The sequence below is a fragment of the Chaetomium strumarium genome, assembly GCF_033439665.1.
Source record: "Chaetomium strumarium strain CBS 333.67 chromosome Unknown B0T15scaffold_4, whole genome shotgun sequence".
Classification (NCBI taxonomy): domain Eukaryota; kingdom Fungi; phylum Ascomycota; class Sordariomycetes; order Sordariales; family Chaetomiaceae; genus Chaetomium; species Chaetomium strumarium.
Window position 1 is genome coordinate 483,273 of NW_026944432.1, and position 18,696 is coordinate 501,968.

General features: G+C 54.7%; 9 protein-coding genes across 9 annotated transcripts; 5 read left to right on the forward strand and 4 right to left on the reverse strand.

Moving 5' to 3' along the window:
- Positions 1-1,360: 1,360 nt before the first annotated feature.
- Positions 1,361-1,651, reverse strand: B0T15DRAFT_396654 (uncharacterized protein; the record flags this gene model as incomplete). The annotated part of the gene is made up of 1 exon (XM_062864851.1): positions 1,361-1,651. A coding segment is annotated over one exon (291 nt), but the record flags the coding sequence as incomplete, so codon positions are not given.
- A 379-nt stretch (positions 1,652-2,030) lies between these two features.
- Positions 2,031-3,191, forward strand: B0T15DRAFT_574548 (maleylacetate reductase; the record flags this gene model as incomplete). Its single annotated transcript, XM_062870958.1, has 3 exons — positions 2,031-2,531; positions 2,570-2,741; positions 3,007-3,191. The coding sequence occupies 3 exons, from the start codon at positions 2,031-2,033 to the stop codon at positions 3,189-3,191; spliced, it is 858 nt and encodes a 285-aa protein (XP_062720913.1).
- Positions 3,192-3,759: 568 nt separating this feature from the next.
- B0T15DRAFT_189066 (uncharacterized protein) lies at positions 3,760-4,526 on the forward strand. Its single transcript, XM_062862421.1, has 2 exons — positions 3,760-4,020; positions 4,102-4,526. Exons 1-2 carry the CDS (start codon positions 3,974-3,976, stop codon positions 4,466-4,468), a joined length of 414 nt encoding a protein of 137 aa, XP_062720914.1. The 5' UTR covers positions 3,760-3,973; the 3' UTR covers positions 4,469-4,526.
- Positions 4,527-4,922: 396 nt separating this feature from the next.
- On the forward strand, positions 4,923-6,024 carry B0T15DRAFT_567183 (uncharacterized protein). Its single transcript, XM_062870719.1, has 3 exons — positions 4,923-5,157; positions 5,191-5,303; positions 5,495-6,024. The coding sequence occupies exons 1-3, from the start codon at positions 5,095-5,097 to the stop codon at positions 5,796-5,798; spliced, it is 480 nt and encodes a 159-aa protein (XP_062720915.1). The 5' UTR covers positions 4,923-5,094; the 3' UTR covers positions 5,799-6,024.
- Positions 6,025-7,781: 1,757 nt separating this feature from the next.
- B0T15DRAFT_396964 (phosphatidylserine decarboxylase-domain-containing protein) lies at positions 7,782-8,776 on the forward strand (the record flags this gene model as incomplete). The annotated part of the gene is made up of 5 exons (XM_062864873.1): positions 7,782-7,904; positions 7,941-8,075; positions 8,103-8,251; positions 8,360-8,453; positions 8,597-8,776. 5 exons carry the CDS (start codon positions 7,782-7,784, stop codon positions 8,774-8,776), a joined length of 681 nt encoding a protein of 226 aa, XP_062720916.1.
- Positions 8,777-9,089: 313 nt separating this feature from the next.
- B0T15DRAFT_189101 (uncharacterized protein) lies at positions 9,090-10,156 on the reverse strand. Its single transcript, XM_062862422.1, has 2 exons — positions 10,034-10,156; positions 9,090-9,950 (listed from the first exon to the last, which is right to left on the reverse strand). The coding sequence occupies exon 2, from the start codon at positions 9,881-9,883 to the stop codon at positions 9,200-9,202; it is 684 nt and encodes a 227-aa protein (XP_062720917.1). The 5' UTR covers positions 9,884-9,950; positions 10,034-10,156; the 3' UTR covers positions 9,090-9,199.
- Positions 10,157-11,257: 1,101 nt separating this feature from the next.
- B0T15DRAFT_574550 (uncharacterized protein) lies at positions 11,258-11,795 on the reverse strand (the record flags this gene model as incomplete). Its single annotated transcript, XM_062870959.1, has 2 exons — positions 11,258-11,551; positions 11,655-11,795. The coding sequence occupies 2 exons, from the start codon at positions 11,793-11,795 to the stop codon at positions 11,258-11,260; spliced, it is 435 nt and encodes a 144-aa protein (XP_062720918.1).
- A 2,494-nt stretch (positions 11,796-14,289) lies between these two features.
- Positions 14,290-16,783, reverse strand: B0T15DRAFT_567184 (uncharacterized protein; the record flags this gene model as incomplete). Its single annotated transcript, XM_062870720.1, has 3 exons — positions 14,290-14,609; positions 14,649-15,833; positions 15,868-16,783. The coding sequence occupies 3 exons, from the start codon at positions 16,781-16,783 to the stop codon at positions 14,434-14,436; spliced, it is 2,277 nt and encodes a 758-aa protein (XP_062720919.1). The 3' UTR covers positions 14,290-14,433.
- A 1,265-nt stretch (positions 16,784-18,048) lies between these two features.
- B0T15DRAFT_370736 (uncharacterized protein) lies at positions 18,049-18,337 on the forward strand (the record flags this gene model as incomplete). The annotated part of the gene is made up of 2 exons (XM_062864198.1): positions 18,049-18,084; positions 18,140-18,337. Coding segments are annotated over 2 exons (234 nt in total), but the record flags the coding sequence as incomplete, so codon positions are not given.
- Between the last annotated feature and the right edge of the window lie 359 nt (positions 18,338-18,696).

The window sequence follows — 18,696 nt, forward strand, 5'->3', positions numbered from 1 at the left end:
AACTTGCAACTTGCCGTCCAGGATGGCGTCTGTTGTTAAGGACCCTTAGGGAGGCGAACGCGACGAGGTCGGCCAACCCGCGGCGAGGTGGCTCATACTCTGATGTCGCCATCCGCTTCCCGTCTGACAGTCCAGGCACGTGCCACGAGGTAGAATGTTCATGAAGTCCCAATCGCAGATCGGCACCGTGGCTGAACCCTTGGCGCCACCATGTGGTGACGGGTCAGACGGGAACCGAACGCCGTGGCGATACATTGATTCTCTGTTTTGCGGTATCCGTCGAGATAACCTCGAGGGCGTTAATCAGTCCATTCAATGATATACCTTGGGCCTCTTCCTTGCTTCGCTCCCCGGTGAGCGTGGGGTTGATTTTTGGGAAGAGTTTGCCGTTCCCGTCCCCGCCTTGGGCCGTCGGCTGTCCACTACGGCATCCTGGACCTTCCAGACTCCCGTAAGCGGTACGTCTCGTTCGAACACGACGGGATGTCGGCTCGTCACACTGGAAGACCTCTATCACCAGGGACTCGACTGGTGGCTTTAATGGAGTAGTTTTGCCTATAAAAGTTCCCTGTCCACTGAAAAGGGTCCGGAACTAGTAGCCATGAGAACAGAAACCCGCACCCTTTGAACAACAACAAAGACTAGAAACGCAAATAACTTTGGCTCGCTTCCACTGCTTTGTGATATTCTTGAAAGTACTGAATATGAACTACACAATTACGGCTTAGTAGTGTGCTCTTTGCAGCTGCCTGCAATTGTCAGCTACTGCGGCGTAGCAGCATCCTGGCGAGCCTTGTGGGCGGCAGCCTCGGCGGCGGCCAGCGCGGCATCGTGATCGTCTTCCAAGTCGGGATCCAGACCATCTAATCCGTCGATGAAGCGCGCGCTCGCCCATGGGGCCGCTGTTCCCGGCTCATACAAATCACCCCCGGCTTGTTCCAGCCCCTTGAAGACCAGGTGCCGTACTCGTGACCTCGGAGTTGACTGCGACTCCGGTCTTCGTCGAAGTGGTTGTGGATGGAAGCGGGAAGTTGGAGCGGGAAGTTGGAGCAGCAGCCGGCTGCTGTCTAGCGTTTTGGGCAGGCGCCGGCTATGGCAGCTCCTGCGGCTGGGGCGCGCTTGGCAGCTGGCAGGAGGTTCACATGTGTACTGCTGCAGGGCGATCTAGCCATCCCTATTATTATTCTTCCTACATCGCTGTGCCCTGGGGCGTGCCGGACCTTCAACTACTTACTATACAGGAAAACCGTGCCCTTGCGGGCCGGATGAAAAACCCATATCGGCAATCAAGGAAACGATCAGTGAGTGAACCTGCAAATACCAAGAGAGAAGGCCTCTTGGCCTTCGAAGGGAAGGGACATCAGACCACGAGCTCCAGCTCAAGCCTCCTGGCCATGCTGGACATCGGTAGCCTCCCCGAGTCCATCAGCCACTCCAAGATCCTCCCCGTTAGCCGTGCAGCTTTGTGATTGATTCCCTGTAGAACAGAGTAAAAGTCCCTTCGCGTTCGAACCTCGTCTCTCTCCCATCTTCTGGTCAACGGTGGGCCCAAGCACCACATCACCAGGTGTTCGACAGTCTCTCTCCCCTCTCCACACTCGCAGTTGTGCGTCAGAACCTCTGGGACGTCGAAGTGAAGGGTGGCCTCCCGGTCGGTCAGCCAGTTCTTCGTCTAGAGGACTAGCCACCTCGGGAAGCGCATTTCTCGGAGGGTAGCTAGTAGCCGGACGTGGTTGACCGTATCAAAGGCTCCTGAGATGTCCAGCTGAAGGAGCGACGCTGCTGCTTTCTGTCTCCACGCTTCCTGAACCTGTGCTACTACCAGCCGGATTGCCAGCTCTGTTGACCGGTGTGCCCTGTTGCCCATCTCGGCCCATAATTTGCCCAATGAGAACCTGGAAAGAAGCTAACAGACCCGAGAAACGACATAAAAGGTGGAATCCAGACCCAGGTTACCCAAACCCCCATTCAGATTCTCCCTCTAATCCCTCCTATCTGAGATTCGCGCATACCTAGCATCCCAAGAAAATATGTCGGATGGAAACGGACTGGTCCCGTGCAGCGATGCATCTCCCCTCTTCGGGCTGTGGATGCCGCATGCACACCTGAACCGGCTATTCTACGGCCCTTCCTGCGCGGAGCAACACTTGCTCAGTGAGCTGCCTTGTCCCGGCTCCCGGGTTTTTATCGTCACCGGTCGGTCGCTCGCGACCAAGACGCCCCTCATTCGTCAGCTCGAGGCGCTGCTGGGCGAGCACCATGCGGGAACGTTCACCGGCATCAAACAGCACGGCGAGGCTGCGGGAGTGGACCAGGCATTTGCCACGGTCGCAGCCAATCCATCCATCGACACTATCCTGTCTGTCGGTGGCGGGTCGCCCATTGACGCAGCCAAGGTAGTTTCGTTCCGCATCAGCGAGCAGCGCGGCTCCTTCCTCACCCACGTCGCAATCCCTACGACGCTTAGCGCGGCCGAGTGTACCCCTGGCGGCGGCTTCACCCGCCACGATGGCACTAAAGTCGGCTTCATGGTGGCAGGCAGGTTGCCGCCTATTTTGACGACCTGGAGGGGACAGGATATGGGGCCATGCACGCTGACCGCGGGAAGATGGATGACGCCCTCACCATGCTCATGCTCGCATCATTCGCCAGCTCTGGCTTCCGCGGTGCCAACCTTGGCGGCGGCATGGGCCTCTCCCACAGCTTGGGCCATGCCTTGGGTAGCCCATATGGGATTCCTCGTAAGCAGCCATATTCCATCTTCCTACCTGGCTTTTTCAATGGCCTGCCACGTTCACCAGGCTGCGTCGGGTGTAACATAAAATGATACTAGCACGACGGGGGTGTATGTACGCACCCCGCAACTGCAGATAGAGAAACGAGCTGCCTGACTCTTGCCCCTATCATCCAACCTTCTAGCGTCGCAACGGCCACCCGCCGCAGCTCAGATCAGTCGCTTCCTGCTCCCAGCGGTTGGTCGATAACCCAGGGGGGACGCCGTCCAAGATTCCGTGAACTTCGCGGCAAGCTTGGAGGAGCTTGTCTTGCGGCTGGGCTTGAAGCAGCCATCACTGTCCGATCGCGGAGTCGGGAGAGACCAGATCCCGATTATTGTCGAACGGGCCGTGAAAGACCAGGAGGAGAAGGAGTTGCGGGCTGCGGTCCGACGCCTGGTTGAGGCACTATTCTGATCGGCTCTTGGCGCCTTTTGTCTGCAGGAAGCCACGGCAGGGACGCGCGGCTAGGCTGGCTTACCTTCAGAGTATCTGTATTACAGACGGAACGTCAACAACGGCGTGGATGAGCCGCACATTATACAATGGTTCCTATTACTATACACAACGGTCCCAATTTTGAGTTCCCTTTTGTGCCTCTATCCTTTCTAAAGTACCTAGGTCATTGCTTCTTCAAATTCTCCCTGGTTAACGAACCAGGAACTCCTGAATACCAGTCCAGTAGATCTGTTGACCCGAGACCTCAAACCTGACATACCAAATCGATTCGAGGGCAGTAGTAGATTGCACACGAGATATTTGGTTGTTAAGAATGAGCGCTGCTCAAAGTGGGTGAGAAAGGTGCAGTAATCGGAGCTATCCGCTCAGTGGGTTGACTTTGCGACCTAGACTCCTGTGTCGGCAATGTTGCGTACCGTCGCTCCACTGTCTATCACACCTCACTTTCAACGACGTCGATACTGAAAACTTCATGGGAGTCTGCGCTCGGTCAGGCGAATGAATTGACACGGATCTGTCCTGCCGAGACGCCACGAAGCTCCAGCCGCCGAAGGAGGACGTGGCCGTATCGATGGACACTGCCGAGGATTTACCAGACCGAACGCAGGAAGCGATGCCAAAGCAGCCGCCAAAGCAGCCGCAAGTAAAAGCATGGATGCCTCTTCTCTGACACAACCTCGCAGTAAACTGTCAGGTCTTTGGCATAGTATTACCGGGTACTACGAGAATACGTAGCTCACATGAAATCGCTGACTGCTCTCACCGCTGCCACGGTGATTGCCGTGCTGTAAGTCAATCCTGAATTTTCCTTTCCAATCCCAAAGTTGCCGGACACATTCGTTCCGACATGCAGCTGAACTTCCGGCAGGGCATCCCCCATCTTCCCCCAGTCGAGTACTAGCAGCCCCGACGGAGCTATATCTACCAGCGATGCCATCACCAACAGCGTCCTCACGGCGAGCATCGCAGCTGCTTGTCCAACCGTGACGGAGACGCGCGAGCTCTGCACCACGTGGCTTGTACCGCTCTGTTTGTTCCTTTCAACCGTCACCCAGTCCTGTGGGTGCCCGACGCCAATCCCGACAGTGCAACTGGACTTCCCCTGCTCCCTGAGCTGCAGTGGTCTCACTGGGAGAATCTGGTGCTCGACTAGCTATGATACAGTGACGTCGTCTGACTGTCCTGGATCGACGAATGCTGCTGCGAGGATGAGAGTGCCGTTTTCACTTTGGTAGAGCGTTTCATACGAATCGCAGACTTAATGGGAAAGGGATAGTTTTAGCGTCTTGGGATATTGTCGTGGGACTGTTGTGTATGTACTTAGAGAGTGCAGATGCCGGTTGACTGCTTCTTAGTGTAGGATTGACGGAAGGAACAGAAATCCGTTGGTTACAACCCGCGGTACTATATCTGCGGTTTGGCAGGCCGAAGTTAACCAGAACTCAATCAAATGCGAAGCTTCGCTTATGGGATCGGGAGAATACTGCGTGTCTCTGCTGCCATCTGGGGATACGGCAATTCTTCGAGAGGCCCCTTGGACTGTGCAGCATTTCATGCGAACCAAATTAAGAGCTAGGGCTTGCAGGACCCAAGTCTGCAGTATATTAACCTGGACTTTTGCCAACAACCACTCGCAGACGCTCAATTACCAATTTCCACGGCCATGTGTCCGCTTTCAGCCGTCCCAGACGCAGGGCCGGTAGCAGGCCGGATAAAGGATGGGGCTTGTTTATAGATTAGCTCACAAGATCCTCCGGCTCACTCGACTATGGACCGCTCCGTCCGCAAGGCCAGCTCTACGTGGGTTACTCTTTGACTGTTTCTAACTTTCTTGATCCCCAATCCCTAGATTCTTCAGGCAATGGGCCATCTCCAACTCGTCGCAGTGGTACTCATCCTTGGGAGTATTGGTCTCGGCAGCCCAGTGCCCTAGGGTGGACCCGCCCCTCCGGCAAAGTATTGCGATGCCTTAACAACGATATGCTACACCGAGTACATAAGTCTAGAGCAGATCGCCATTCGCGTCGCCATCCCCGACAACGCTACAGCCGGGAACTTTAATGTCCGGCTGTAGATCCAGGCTCCCAAGACAGTAGGCTAGGTAGGTATTGCTTAGAGAAGCGTCATAGTCAACAACCCCTTGATAATGGCATAGGCCAACAGAGACAAGACCGTTGTATCGAGCCGGAGCACAAGATAAGTACGGTCATATTTATACGGACTAGAATAGTGGTAAGAAGATTAACCCGAAAATAAAACAGCTCCTGTATATATCCCACGCCTTATACAGGGGCCACCTATACCACACTCTCCGGCTCGACGACCAACAGCACGCACTGGACGCTCAGCGTGCTTGCCCAGGGCGTCAGCGTATGGGGCAGCGCGAAGCTGAACCCCGCCGGCAACGTGACTCTCGCCTACGCCCAGTCGGCCGCTCCGCCAACGCAGCCGGCTAACAATGCCAGCCGCTTCAGCATCCACAATTCCCACCAGCGATTCTCGGTCGACCTGAAGGCTGCTCAGATTGCCAACTTTGCCGAGTTGGTCCAGAAGGCAACTGTCTGACCGGTTCGCTGAGAGATAGCAAGATGCTGATAATCGAAGGGCAAAGGGAGCTGGGACAACATCAAAACAGAAGACTAAGATAATTTTTGGAAAGGGACTGCGAGCTAGATTGTTAGACACGGCGAGCTAGTCCTGTCGATGTATCTGCACACCAAGGGCAATGGAAATTTCGATCCATGCAGCCAGAACAGTTGAGAGTGGCCGATTGTATAACCAAGCGTGGGAGATATTTATCCGGAAATGTGTGTTGTTACTTCAATGCTACTAGTAATACACTATGAAACTCGGGATCTTGGATTGAATCGGCAAGCTCTCCTTAGTGTACTGTATACCACTCGGATGCTTCGATGTCGACATTTGTGTAGAGTAGCTGCGGGTATTCCGCCCACCTCCCCGGGGGGGTCTGCGGTGATGGAGGGGCATGGCTAGTTATAAGGACATCATTTCATCATTACTCAACAGGCCGCGAAGATCTACAGCAGCGGCGAATGTCCGGGAAGTTACTTTAGGGAGTACGTCTTTGGGTCGTAGCATCGTTGGAATGGCACACTTGTCCGCGCTCAATGATATCTAGCAATGAATAGGTACCTCTGCGACATCAACCTCATGAACTAGTCCCACGGCGATACCCATCTCACCTGTGCCGTACCGGCCGGCTCGGAGTGGCGGTATGTGGCGTATTTGGAGCAGTACATCTAGCAGCAACCCCGGAATAGCATCTCCAAGAGCATATCTGAAAGTACCCTCGGATAGCACCCTCGGTTAGCATCTCCGGCTACCTGAATAGCGCCCTCAGATAGCATCCTCGGACAGTACCCTCGGCGTCTCTACCAGACAGCTTTCGGAATGCTGACTCTTGCACGTATGCCCCCATCGCGGATCTTGCGTCATGTTTGTCATCAGATCGATCATTTTCGTCATACCAACGTCACTCCGATAGCATCCTATCAACCTACTGTATTCTAAGAATCCGGTTGCATGTACCGGGCACCGTGCGGCTGCACTAGAGGTGGGCTGGAGGAAACAACGGCGGCAAAGGTCCATGCTCGTCTTTGACAAGAACGCTGTTGATTTGCTAATTACTGACGGGCTTCATCGACCTATATCTACGTCGGCAAGATCGAGGGCCTCCGCAACGACGGCATGGCCTGATGCCGCCTTTCCTGCGGGTGGAGTTGAGATCGGTTGCCGGATGCCTCCGGCCCTGTCTTCTCTTGACCGTCCGAATTCATGTCCGTCAAGGTCTAGACTCTGTCTAGGAGGTGTTATCCGAGGGTGTTATCCGGAAGCGGTATCCAGAGATGTTGACTCCAAAAGATGGTTAGGTACCTCAGAGGTGCTAACTAGAGGGGCCATTCGTCTATAAGGATATAGGGGTCTCGTTTGAGCAGATCTAGAGCCAAAGATCATCTTAGTCACAAGACAAGTTACCCCCAGCGATTCCTTACCCCATCCACTATGCCCATGAAATCGTATAGCGGAGCAGGCGATTGGCCTCTGATCATCGACTAGCTAGTCACACTCGTGGGTGGTATCGACAATATAGAAACGGCCGTGGACACGGCTCTCAGGGCGTTTCCGGACCCGCTAAACAACCCACTGCTTGCTCAGGGCATTACAGATGGCACCACATTTCTCAACTGGGTTGCCGGCTTTCTTAATTGGGTCCCGTCCGAAGACGCAAGTTCTACCTACGTCTACGACATGCTTTGCATCTTCTACTTCGTCGTCGACCAAGCGCCCCTATCTACCTATTAGACCGAGATTATACCGGAGTCTGAGAACTAGCTGCTCAAGCCTCTATCCGTATAAATAGTACTTTTCGCCTAGCAAATAGGCTAGTTTATAAATACTATAAGCTCTTTTAGTTAGGAAGCATTTACTTTGTTCTAGAAGGCGAGATTATATAATATAGGGGAGAGCAAGAGCCCTGATAGGTCGGCCTACTAAACCTTTAACTAGTTCTTTAGCTGCTATCCAGCTATGCCTCATCCTATTAACGGCCCTGGCAATAATAAGGTCGTAGTCTACCCAGCCAATAGCAGATTCGACGCCGCCTTTACCATCGACGCCAACGACCGGAGCAACCCCAGTGCCAATCAAATAGTGCCTTCCATAGTCCCGGTAAAGGGTCTTCCTTAGGATATCAACACGCTCCTTAATAGCAGCCAGTACGCTTCCTCGTTCGCGGGCGGTATCTGGTCGCACTCGTTCCTATCCACCTACAACTATCACCGCCTATACGCACCCGTCTCTGGCACCGTCGTCGAGGCAAGAGTAATTTAAGGAGGCGTATACTTCTAGGTTATAGCCAACCTAAAGGGGGGGACCTTCAAGAAGCGCTGCTATATTGGCAAGCTCCCTAAGAATAAGGGTATGCATATCGAGGCTGTTGACGGGGCTGGCTATCAATTCCTTCAGACTTGTAGCCTCTTTGTCATTGATACTAGCATGTCCCCTGATAGCGATATTAAGCTCTTCGCCGGTATATACAGTTTATTTCCGCTTGATCTATCAGGTTGTTCCCCCTCTTGAAACATGGGAAATGCAATGGCACAGAGCCAGGCCTCAGAGCAGAGAGTGTTGCCTGAAAAGATCTCGTCGGTCAAATCCCAACATATAAGACTAAGAATACACTCTTCCCTTTTTTTCGGGGTTCCAACTTGAAATTACTAGTATTACTAACGTCAAGTGCGGCAGTCCTTCCTATCGGCATGGCCTAAGTGGACTCGGTAGTGCCTCTCGTCCGAGCCAAGACGGACATCACTCAGCCTACCTTCCCCTTCCTGGTACAAAAGGGCAACCCGCTAGCCTACTTCCAGTTCGGTGGGTCCGACATCATTGTCGTGTTCCAGAAAAAGGCCGGCCTCGGGCCCGAGTCTTTCTTCCCCTATCCCGACCCAGACACGGCGCCGGATCATCCTTCCAAGCAATGGTCCCGGTACGGCCAGCAGCTTGCACAGGCTGCGCCTCAGTAGTCGGACAATCCTACATTGGGATAGTCTGATCTGGTGTGGATCATGCGGAGTTTATCTAAAAGGTTAGTCGTAAGCTTTTATTTGTCTCCAAGTCGTGGTTTTCTGTTTTTCTCTTTTCCTTCTCTCCCTTGGTCTGTTAGATTCAACCAGAATGGTACTTTAGGCAGACAAGAATCAACCAAGCCGAATTTTACAGTTGTCATCTCTATCTACTGTCTATACTAAGTTGGTGTTATAAACCCACTAATGGGAGGAGCCCGTTGGTATCCCACGCGACTTTAGCCCCCTAAGTACTATGGAACCCATCTATAATTATAGGGAGGGTAATCTTATCTTGTAGGAACGAGAGGCTCCTTCGCGGGTCATACAAGCAGTTTTGAGCATGTTGGTCCACTTGTCGCTGGTACCAACATGTCTGCGCTTTCAATGCATGCGGAAGCTGTCGGCCCGATAGAACTTCTTGCTCAAGTTGCATCTGCCGAATTTGCGAAGTTCCTGCGGATGCCCTATGCGCTCCTTCCAGCCCTGTTCGCTCGCATTGGCTACGCCCTGGTTCTCCACGCTTCTCAAGAACTCTTTGCCGCAGTAGCCGCAGACATCGGCCGTACCGGGCCTTGCCGTACTGTCGTAGAACGCCTGACCGTAACCTGTCAAGACCGAACATGACCAACTGTGCTGCTGAATGTGTGCTGAATTTCTGTGTCTTCTAGCCTCTCGCTTGTTTTTGAAACAATGGGCACAGAAGGAGCACTCATGCGGCTTTTCGGCCTGGACTGCCGCCGAGGGGGAAGGCGTGGGTTGGGGCGCGGCCAGGGTCGGGTTCGTCGCCGTAGTCGGGTGGTTGGTCAGATAGAGGCGGGTCGAAGGAGCTACCTGGGTCTCTCGCGCCGCCTGGTCGGTGTAGGCGGCGGGATTAACGGCAGAGTGGGGGTTGGTTGCGGGCTGGAGAGGTCGCGCGGCAGACCCCCCTTGGGACTGCGAGTGGGCATAGCCGTGGTTCGGCGAGATTGGCTCTAGGTCTTGCAGTTTGTTCGAAGATATATCCAGCGAAAATGGAACCAACCCTGCACGCCTGGTCATCTCGATGTTCCCTATTTGCCAGTGCATCGCCTCGGCGGCTCGCTAGGAGACGTGCATCTCTCCTGCCCGTTTGGAACTCATCGCAGGCAGAAACCTAGGAAAGGACTATTAGCGTCTGCCGAAATCGATTCTAGTCTGATAAGAGAGTTTGAGGGGCTGTAGAGGGGGAGCCTTCACCTTTCGTATAGCCGCACAGACCTGTTCTTACCCTCCTCATCTCGCTCGCTGAAGACTGGTTGATGGGTGGTCAACACCGAACCCGCCTCTGACGAAAGCTCGATGTTCTCACGGCGTGAGAACATCGAGCTTTCGTCAGAATGAGAGGGCCGGGGGGGCGCATGCAAGGGAAGGGACAAGCCTGGACCAATCGTTAGAACCAATCGGGAAGAGCTCTAGCGTGCTCTCAAGAGCCCTTGAGAGCACGAGACCGACCAATTAGGAGGAGCTCTAGGGACCTCTATGGAGCACCCGAGAGCACTCCAAGTAGATAGTATATAGTCACTCGTTCGGGAGGGCTCCGGGAGCTCTTCAGTGAGCATTACAAGCAACGGTTCTTACCTATTGTGCGGACATTGCAGGCAGCATTGTTGTGAACCTTCTGGCTTCACCGAACCATTACCCCTTGTGTTATCACCTTCAACCAGGACTGTCCCTCTCAGAGGATAGGGGCCGTTACAGGGTTTGTAACGGGCTGGGCCCGAGGTAGGCCTTGGCGACCCTCGGCTCCCCTAACCCTGAACTTTTGCCCCCTGAACCGCTGGACGAAGCTACTGTGTATTCCCAGATCGCACCCCGGCGCGCCCGGACCACCGGGCTCGCCTCGGCTCATATAAGCGGTTCATCGACCGCCAAGTTCTCTCGTCTTCCTTTTCTTTCTTCAAGCTCAGTGTACTCATAGACTCGTCATCAACCAGTTGCAAATATACTCGTTGAGGCCGTTACAGGGTTCGTCACAGTTTATGCATCTTCCCCTGGTTCATCAGAACAACAAAGGCCTTCGTCGGAATACCCCCGCCTCCGTTTTGATACCTTCCTTCGGTAAATCCAGGCAAAAACAGTCGGCTAGCTCGAGCGGCAGCCTATTGCTCGACCGTAAGAGCATATGGTTACCGAAAAGGAAGTCGACGTTCGTACGGAAGCCGCTGTTCACATCGCTGAACCGCCAAGCCGCTGCTGTATGCTCAGGGATCTTCGCCGGCGAATACCCGTCCTTGATCGTGTTAAGGATATGGTCCACCCACTCCTTGCGGCTCCGGCGAGCGGCTTCGCGGAATATGCCGCATGAGCGCCCTCTTTGCAAGGCCGTTAGGGTGTGGAGCAGGGTTCTCGCCTCTCGTCTTTTGTTGTGCATAAAGGTTGATAATAGCGCTGCTGTACAGCCGTACGTTGCTGTACTGCAGTTTAAGCGCGGAGGTACCGGCGGCCAAGGTCCGAGTCCGATTCTAACGCTGGATCTTCGGCCGAACCCCCGCCAACGACGATCACATCGGCCGCCCCAGTTGATAACGGGCTCTCCCTCTTCCGCCTCTTTAGCTTCCTTTCTGCCATGAGCCGTCGCGTCTCGGCCTTGCGACGTTTGCCGCGTTTCGGAGCGGGGGAGGCGATCTCTTCGTCAAGGAAGAGCACTAGCTTCCCCTCGTCAACAGGGTGACCCGGCAGGGTTCTGCCTATCTGGTACTGGCCTGGCCAACCAGGCTGGATCTCTGGAAAAGCGAGATTTGCGCCATTCATATGTCCCCGTTAGCCCTGCCAGCCATTCCGTGAGGGGGCAGCGCGCGGCTCTGCCCTGCTGACTGACCATCCACTCGGCCTGCTTTGGGCCGTACGTCTTACACGTGTTCTTAGGCGTTACGTTCTGGTCGTCCAGCAGATACCTCTTGACAACGGCCGAGACATTGGTGTTTACGCGCTGAACGAGGCTCGGATCCAGCTGGTCCATCTTCTTAGACAGTTGTCGTACGATGAGACATAGACGGTGGTAGAATGACGTGGAATGAGAGGCGGGAGGCGGAGGGTGGGCGATATCGGTTTGGTTTCTTACCTGTACGAGCCCGCCGCATAGATACACGCGCGCAGGCGCGGCGCAGGGCTAGCCCGGCTAGCCCTGAGAAAATCACCTGTTACGGCTGGGTTTTGCTGGTCATCCGACCCATCCCGGGCCTGAAATTCAGGGCGGGCGGCCGCTGGCAGGACCGGGGTGTATGCGTGGCGCGGCTGGCCATCCGCGCTAAGCCCGGATGACCGCCATCCTATGCGCGGGCCTTGAGATACCGTCAGATACCATTTTTGCTCGAAAACAGAGTAAAAATAACGCTCGGATCATTACCAGGTTTGTTTGGCGAAGGAACTTTGCAGGTTACGGGACTTCCAGTGTAGTGAGAAGATGGGATGGATGGATGGATGGATGGATGGCTTTATTTAGAGTCTCTAATTGTACGGGTCGCCAACCTAATTGTACGGGGTCCGCACAGACCACCTGGATTCTGCCACACCCAAACCGTCAGGTCGCCGAGGCCATTACAGGGCTCAGCCCGTTCAAGCAGGTGCGAAGGTTCGCCCCCCTTTCCACCACCTGACCAAGACACCTGTACAGGGTCGTTCCGACGCCAGTTTGGCCTGCCTGGTTCCCACGAGATTGAGGAGAGGCTCCGCGCCAACGAGGAGCTTACAGTCCGAGATACCCACGAGCATTGGAGGCTAGGCAAGGATCTCGCCTCTGCGGACCTCTATCTCCATATGCTTGAGCCCCTCGCAGTTGTGGTACGTCGTGGAAGACGAAGGAGGTACAGGTCCTACGTCTGGCGCAGCCATACAGCTCGGGACGCCAGCGCCAGACACCCCCTTGGCTAGTTGACACATAGCAATGGTTCCCTGATTTCCCTGCGATAGGTCCCAAGGCCCCAATCCCCATTATCCCCAACTCGCTCAAACCGAACTGATTGCTCTGGAGGTTTTTCTTTTTTTTTTTTACCCTTTTTTGTTTTGCCGTGGTCAGCAACGCCGGCGGCCCAACCCATTTCCGGAAGGCGGTGAGTGCGGACCCCGTACAGTTAGGTTGGCGACCCCGTACAATTTGAGAGACTTTGGCCCGAATCAGTCAGCAGACTTATCGGGCCGACCCGCCCAACCAACTGACGTTCAGCGTCCGCCAACTCAAGTTAACGGTCAGATGAGAAGAACCTCATCCGGTTCCAGCGACTTCGCATATATTCTGGATACGTTTCTGGAGCGTGTAACGGTTTCCGAACACACCCACACCCACCCACCCATCCACCCCCCCCCCCCCCCCCACACACACACAAAATTTATTCCGCCCGGCGGGCTTAACCCGAAAAGGGCAACTATTACATATCTAGGAGTAATTAGATTTACTAAGATGGATCTTGGTCTCCTAAAGCCCATACGGCCTCATTCTGTGCCTTATGTCCTCAATCTTCTGCCTTGCTTTTCTGCAGGTTCTCGTGGGTTAGTAGTATCATGAGTAAGCCAGCTTGGAGTCCGTTCTCCAAGTGTTCAACGTCCTGTCCTCTGCGGTTGAAGCGTGCCTACTCAGCGTAGCACGAGGTGGGTGGTGGTGGTCCGATTGGTGGTAGTGGGTTAGTGGTGACGGGTATATGCTGTCCCGTTCTGTGGTTAGTCTGCGTCCAGACGGCCTATACCCATTGCGAACCGTATAGTTGCCCGTATCGCTTGCATATCTGGGGACCAGTTCTTGTCATCCGAAGGCGACTTCCCCCCTAGGGTTGTCCCTGTGGATATCTATGCATTGAAGCATCTCTGCCCGGTGTTCAGTCCATTGCCTGCATCGAAACAAGAAGTGGTCCACCGTCTCTCTCGCTTTTCCGCACGTACACTGGTCTGACGATGTCGCTCGGCTGCGATGGAGGTATGAGTTGAGTTTGGCCATGCCCGTCCTAAGCTGAGCGAGTACGCCGGCCTCTTTCCGCAACAGGTGGTCGTATAGCAGTCGGGTTAGTTTTCCTGGGAGCGCTATATCGACACCCTTAGAGTATCTACCTACTTTGTCCGGCAGCGTTTTGGGCAATGTCCCTTTGCCCCATGCTATACGGAGGGTTGTAGATCGCATTCCGGATTCCCGGGCTTATAGTGTAGCATTCTGTCGGGCTGCCTCTTTTGTTTTCTCCTTGACTATCTTCAGGAGTTCGTTCTCGGCGGTTGTTGGTACCCAGACGATAGATATAGTGTTCCCGGCGCTCCGGACAACTTCCATCGTGGCGTACGCTTCACAGATGTATTGCTGTCCTGATTGCTAGCGTGAGTTCTTTAGCGTCAATACGGCCGCTTTGTTGCTGGTGGCGAGGATGATCCTCTGGTACCGGACGTTCCGCAAGACTCTCAGCGCATGTCCGACCGCCGCAAGTTCTGCTGTGTACGGGTTCTGTTCCATCCTGGGGCCCACTGTCAAGTTGAACGTCTCGTCTCTTGGAACACTGACTAGCAAACAGTGTTAAGATTACAAGTTCATACACAGACTGTCGGCTCTTGCAAACTGCAGTGGATCATGCGCTGGCTTTGCCTTAGCCACGTGTATTAATTGACCCATCTATCGACTGCAACTAGAGAAGACGGACTGGCTGGCCTATTCCCAGATGATGGTTCAGCAAAAACCGGTCCTGTGTCATGTTGTCCACGACGGTGGCGTCTATCAGGCGATGGTCCCCTGGCTGCTGTTCTTCGGTGGCCAGGAGTATCAAACCGCTGGTGAACTTCGTCGGTGGCCAGTGAGCCGGCTCTAGCAGAAGATAGTGGCTAGCTTTCCTCAGCTTGCGACGTATGGTGCCATACAAATCAACTTCGCCCGCTTCGCCCCCGATGGCTCGTGGGTGAGACTGGACCATGACTATGTGGGTGCCCGCGGCAAAGTGGTCGCTGTCGTTGTCGCCAGGCCGCATTGTAACCAAATTCGCCTTGACGACCATCGCACCATCGAAGATGCGCGGATGCACAGCATTGATCTCCGTTCCCATCATTGAATATTCCCGCTGGACACACCTGCGAGGCACCCAGCCGCCGTTGTTGCCAGAGCCTCGCCCGGTACTGGTCAGCAGGAGATTTGCACCCAAAGCGCCGCTGTTCACCACCCTCTCTATAAGTTGGAAAGTGTTGATGCTGTAATCTACCGCGGGAAGCTTGTCTGATACCATGGAGAACAAGCTGTAGTACTCGTCCAACTCCATTGTGGCGTCCCGACCGCGAAGCTTATCCAGAAGCACAGCCAAGGGGCGTAAGTGGGCGTTCGCGTCGGTGATGGTTCCATGGTTGGAGCATCTAACTACGCTTCGTTGATAGATCGATTCCTCCGTCGAGCCGGCGACCACTGCTGACATGCCAACCAATGTCGTCTTGTCCACACAGCCTACCTCCATCGAGCGGTGGGGGACGGTGCTGATGTAGTGATTGCCTAATGCCGAACTGCGTAAAACGCCGATAAGCTGTGAGCAATCGATAAATGGGGTCTCTTCATGACCCGTCCAGAACGTACACTGCTTGCTCATCATCGCTTCCTGCAATGTCCAGCAGCGTCGTCTCCACTCGCAGTTCTCCCAGACCTGCTTAACCTGCTGCACCAGCTTCGGCTTGTACAATCGGACCTTCCGGCCCTCGCTGCTCAAGCGAGAGAGCTCGATGGGAAATGCCATCCCAGGAAGAATCAAAGTGCACTCGCCGTTGGAGTAGTAGTCTTTCATCTTTGGTACCTCCTTTTCTTTATCCTCCTGGCTTTCTTGGTCTATACACCACCGGTCAACCCAGTAGTACCGATGCTTCAGCGCCTTGTGGGCCGTCGCGATGATCTTTTCCAGGTCTTCAGAGCCGTACGATGCCCAAGGGTACGAGAGTGGTATGTAGCCATCCACGTGTTCAGAGGCGGATAACGCCACAATCTTGTCCTCCAGCCGCGCCTCGTTGCTCCGGAGGGCATCGTAGAATCTCCGGGGAGTAATCTTGGCCTCTGTAACTCCGGATTTTTTTCTCTGGCTCTGCTTTGCCACCAGGGAAGAGACAACCGCATGTGCCTTGGTGAACTTCCCCCCTCGGAGCCACGGCATAATACGGCATAGCTCTGGACACTATTCCTTGCAAGCGCTCCAAGGTGATATGCTGACCGCCGCCGCATAGCCGACCGAGCGGCAGAAACGGCAGCACCGGCGCCGCGGCCTGCAACTCGGTGTCGGTTTTCCGCGCCGTCACGCTTAGCACGAGCGCATCTTGAATCGCCGATCTCGCTTTCTCCAGTGCCTGTTCCGTCTCCGTGCGGAGACCGAGGAAATTTACGCGCTCCAGCGCCACGGCGATGACGCTAAACACCTTCGCGAGCGTGACAAAGCTGCTGTGAGCCCACTTCAGCGGCGACGGCGGCACTTGCACGCGGAACCTCTCCAGGTTCTCCTCCAGCGTCACCTGCGCCACGCGGCCCTCTGAGCACGTCTCGACCCGAAGCCCCAGGCTCAGCACAAACGCGGTGCCGACGCCGTTGTCGTCCAGGCGTACGCATGGGTCGACGGAGGTCAGGTCCACCCTCGTCGTGCTTTTGCCAGTAATTCTCTGCATTTCCCACGTCAGGTTCTCCTTATCCCACTCATCTATCACGCCGTCGTCGTCGTCATCACCATCACCGTCGCCATCATGGGTTCGGTGCTCGGTAAAAGTAATGCGCAGCCGGCAGCCGCGCGGCGTGGACGGCCATGCTGGGTCCGTACGCATCGTGTGCGCGATCTCGTCGTCAGTCATTACGCCGCACAGCCGCGGCGTCGACATCAACCCGCGGATGTCGATGTGCGGACCGAGAGACCGCGGGCCACTGCGGGGTCGATTGCGATTGCAGTGCCAACGGGTTTCGTCGTGTTTTCCGATACAAATTCGGAGGCTGCGGTCGAATTGTCCGCGCTCGACTTCTTCCTGTGACATCCCGAATTGTCCGCGCTCGTTTTCTTCCTGTGACGCCATGGTGAATCGTAAAGCTTGTGCTTATTTTGCTTCGACGCAACGAACGTGCCTCAGAATCAGAGGTGGGTCCTAGCTGCCCAATTCCCCTCCGACTTTTATTTTTCTCCTTTGAGCCTCCTCTTGGCCTCAACCGAGCTCATACCACTCATCAGTGGTATGGACCACTGCCTCCCGGGGTATCTAAGTTTGACTTCAACTCCTGCGCTGTAGTCTGTACACTGTGGATAACCTCAACATCTGTGCACCTCAGGGGGGGCCTTCTCTGCTATTGACGATCATTCCCATTCAGATCGGACAGGAGCGATGGAGTTACATCATGTTGGAACAACTAACACACCAGATACCTTACTACCATCGCCAGGCTTGGATATAGGAACGAGTCGGCTTTACTCACTTTACTTAGTGACATTGCCCATTTAGAACACAGTTGTCAGACAGCTTATTAGCAACCACCGTGACTTCAGACCAAGCCACAAACATGAAAGTTCTTCGGCAATCCTATTGACGCCGTTTGGCGCCGGCTGTACAGTAGGGCGGAGCCGACGCTCTTAAATGTACGTTCAAGTCAGCCTCTGCGAGGTCAATAACCTCTTCGCCCGCTTCCGATAGTTCGCTTCCTCCGCAGCCAGTCCCGCACATGTCCACCCCTCCAACACGACCGCAAATCCATCCCATCCAGAGCCCGCGGCACCGTCAGCAGCATCTTCCACCACCACCCCCGCCTTATTTGACAACTGAGGGCGACTCTTGATCAGTTGCAGCACGTTATATCCGCCTATCACACCCATTATTTTGATGCAGAGTAACCCGAGAAGCGGGGGATACCACCATCTTGCTGCGCATATGTTATATTACCATGCGACGCTCCAAACGGGAGGAGTCTCCCACTTCCTTCATCCCCGACGCTTCACGCCTGCAGCTTTGAACGAGTCTGCGCTTCATTCCCAACATCATCAGCTACCAGTCTGTTACACAGTAACTAGAGAAGTGGCTGGACACGGTCGGCGCCTGCATCCCGCCTCGACCGCCCTTTTCAGTCGAGAAGCAAGCTCCCGACTGTGTGCAACCGAATCTTCTAACCCTTTGTGCCCCTCTCCCGCCTCGTATCCGCCAGTTGTTAGGTTCCAATGACGCTCCTTACGAACCTTCTGCCCGTCATTGTGGCCGTGGCCATCGTCGTCCGGCTTCTGCTCTCGGGCAGACGCCCCAAAAACCTGCCCCCTGGCCCGCCAACACTGCCCATAGTCGGGAACCTCCACCAGGTATGAACATATCAGCTGCAAACTGCCCAAGCAAGCCCAGGCTGATGCGTGTCAGATGCCCACGCGCGATGCCCACCTCCAGTTCGAGAAGTGGGCGCGGGAATACGGGCCAATCTACAGTCTGATCCTCGGCACGAAGACCCTGATTGTCCTTTCGACGGATAAGGCGGTCAAGGACCTGCTGGATAAAAGAAGCAATATCTATTCGCACCGTCAGGAGATGTACACTGGCCAGATGCTCTATAGCGGTGTCATGAATTAACCTGCAGAGGCCGGTGGGGGCCGACCTGCATGACCGACGGGCGGCGCCCGTGTCCAATCATTACAAACCAAAAAGGACCAATGAGGACCGGGGAGATCAGGAACAATGCCAAGAACGATTGTTCCTGGGGAACAACGCCAAGGAACGTTGTTCCAGATGGAACAATGAGAACAACAATTGTTCCAAATGATCCAGAGATCTAGGTACGGGATACCTAGGGGAGGAAGCTGTATATAGTTCTACCATTCTGTCACTCATTCAGATAGTTAGCTTCCTCAGTGAGCAATACAAACAGTAGAGTAGCCCTACCTTACTGTATAGATATTGCGACTTGCATTGTTATGAACCTT

What these genes read in the sequence shown, in the direction of transcription:
- B0T15DRAFT_189066 (XM_062862421.1), top strand. Translation starts at nt 3,974, where the DNA reads ATGAAATCGCTGACTGCTCTCACCGCTGCCACGGTGATTGCCGTGCT. An exon ending in GCCACGGTGATTGCCGTGCT is followed by an intron (nt 4,021 to 4,101) that starts GTAAGTCAATCC and finishes AACTTCCGGCAG; the next exon opens with GGCATCCCCCATCTTCCCCC.
- B0T15DRAFT_567183 (XM_062870719.1), top strand. Translation starts at nt 5,095, where the DNA reads ATGGGCCATCTCCAACTCGTCGCAGTGGTACTCATCCTTGGGAGTATT. An exon ending in GTATTGGTCTCGGCAGCCCA is followed by an intron (nt 5,158 to 5,190) that starts GTGCCCTAGGGT and finishes CCTCCGGCAAAG; the next exon opens with TATTGCGATGCCTTAACAAC. An exon ending in GGGAACTTTAATGTCCGGCT is followed by an intron (nt 5,304 to 5,494) that starts GTAGATCCAGGC and finishes AAAATAAAACAG; the next exon opens with CTCCTGTATATATCCCACGC.
- B0T15DRAFT_189101 (XM_062862422.1), bottom strand. Translation starts at nt 9,883, where the DNA reads ATGCACTGGCAAATAGGGAACATCGAGATGACCAGGCGTGCAGGGTTG.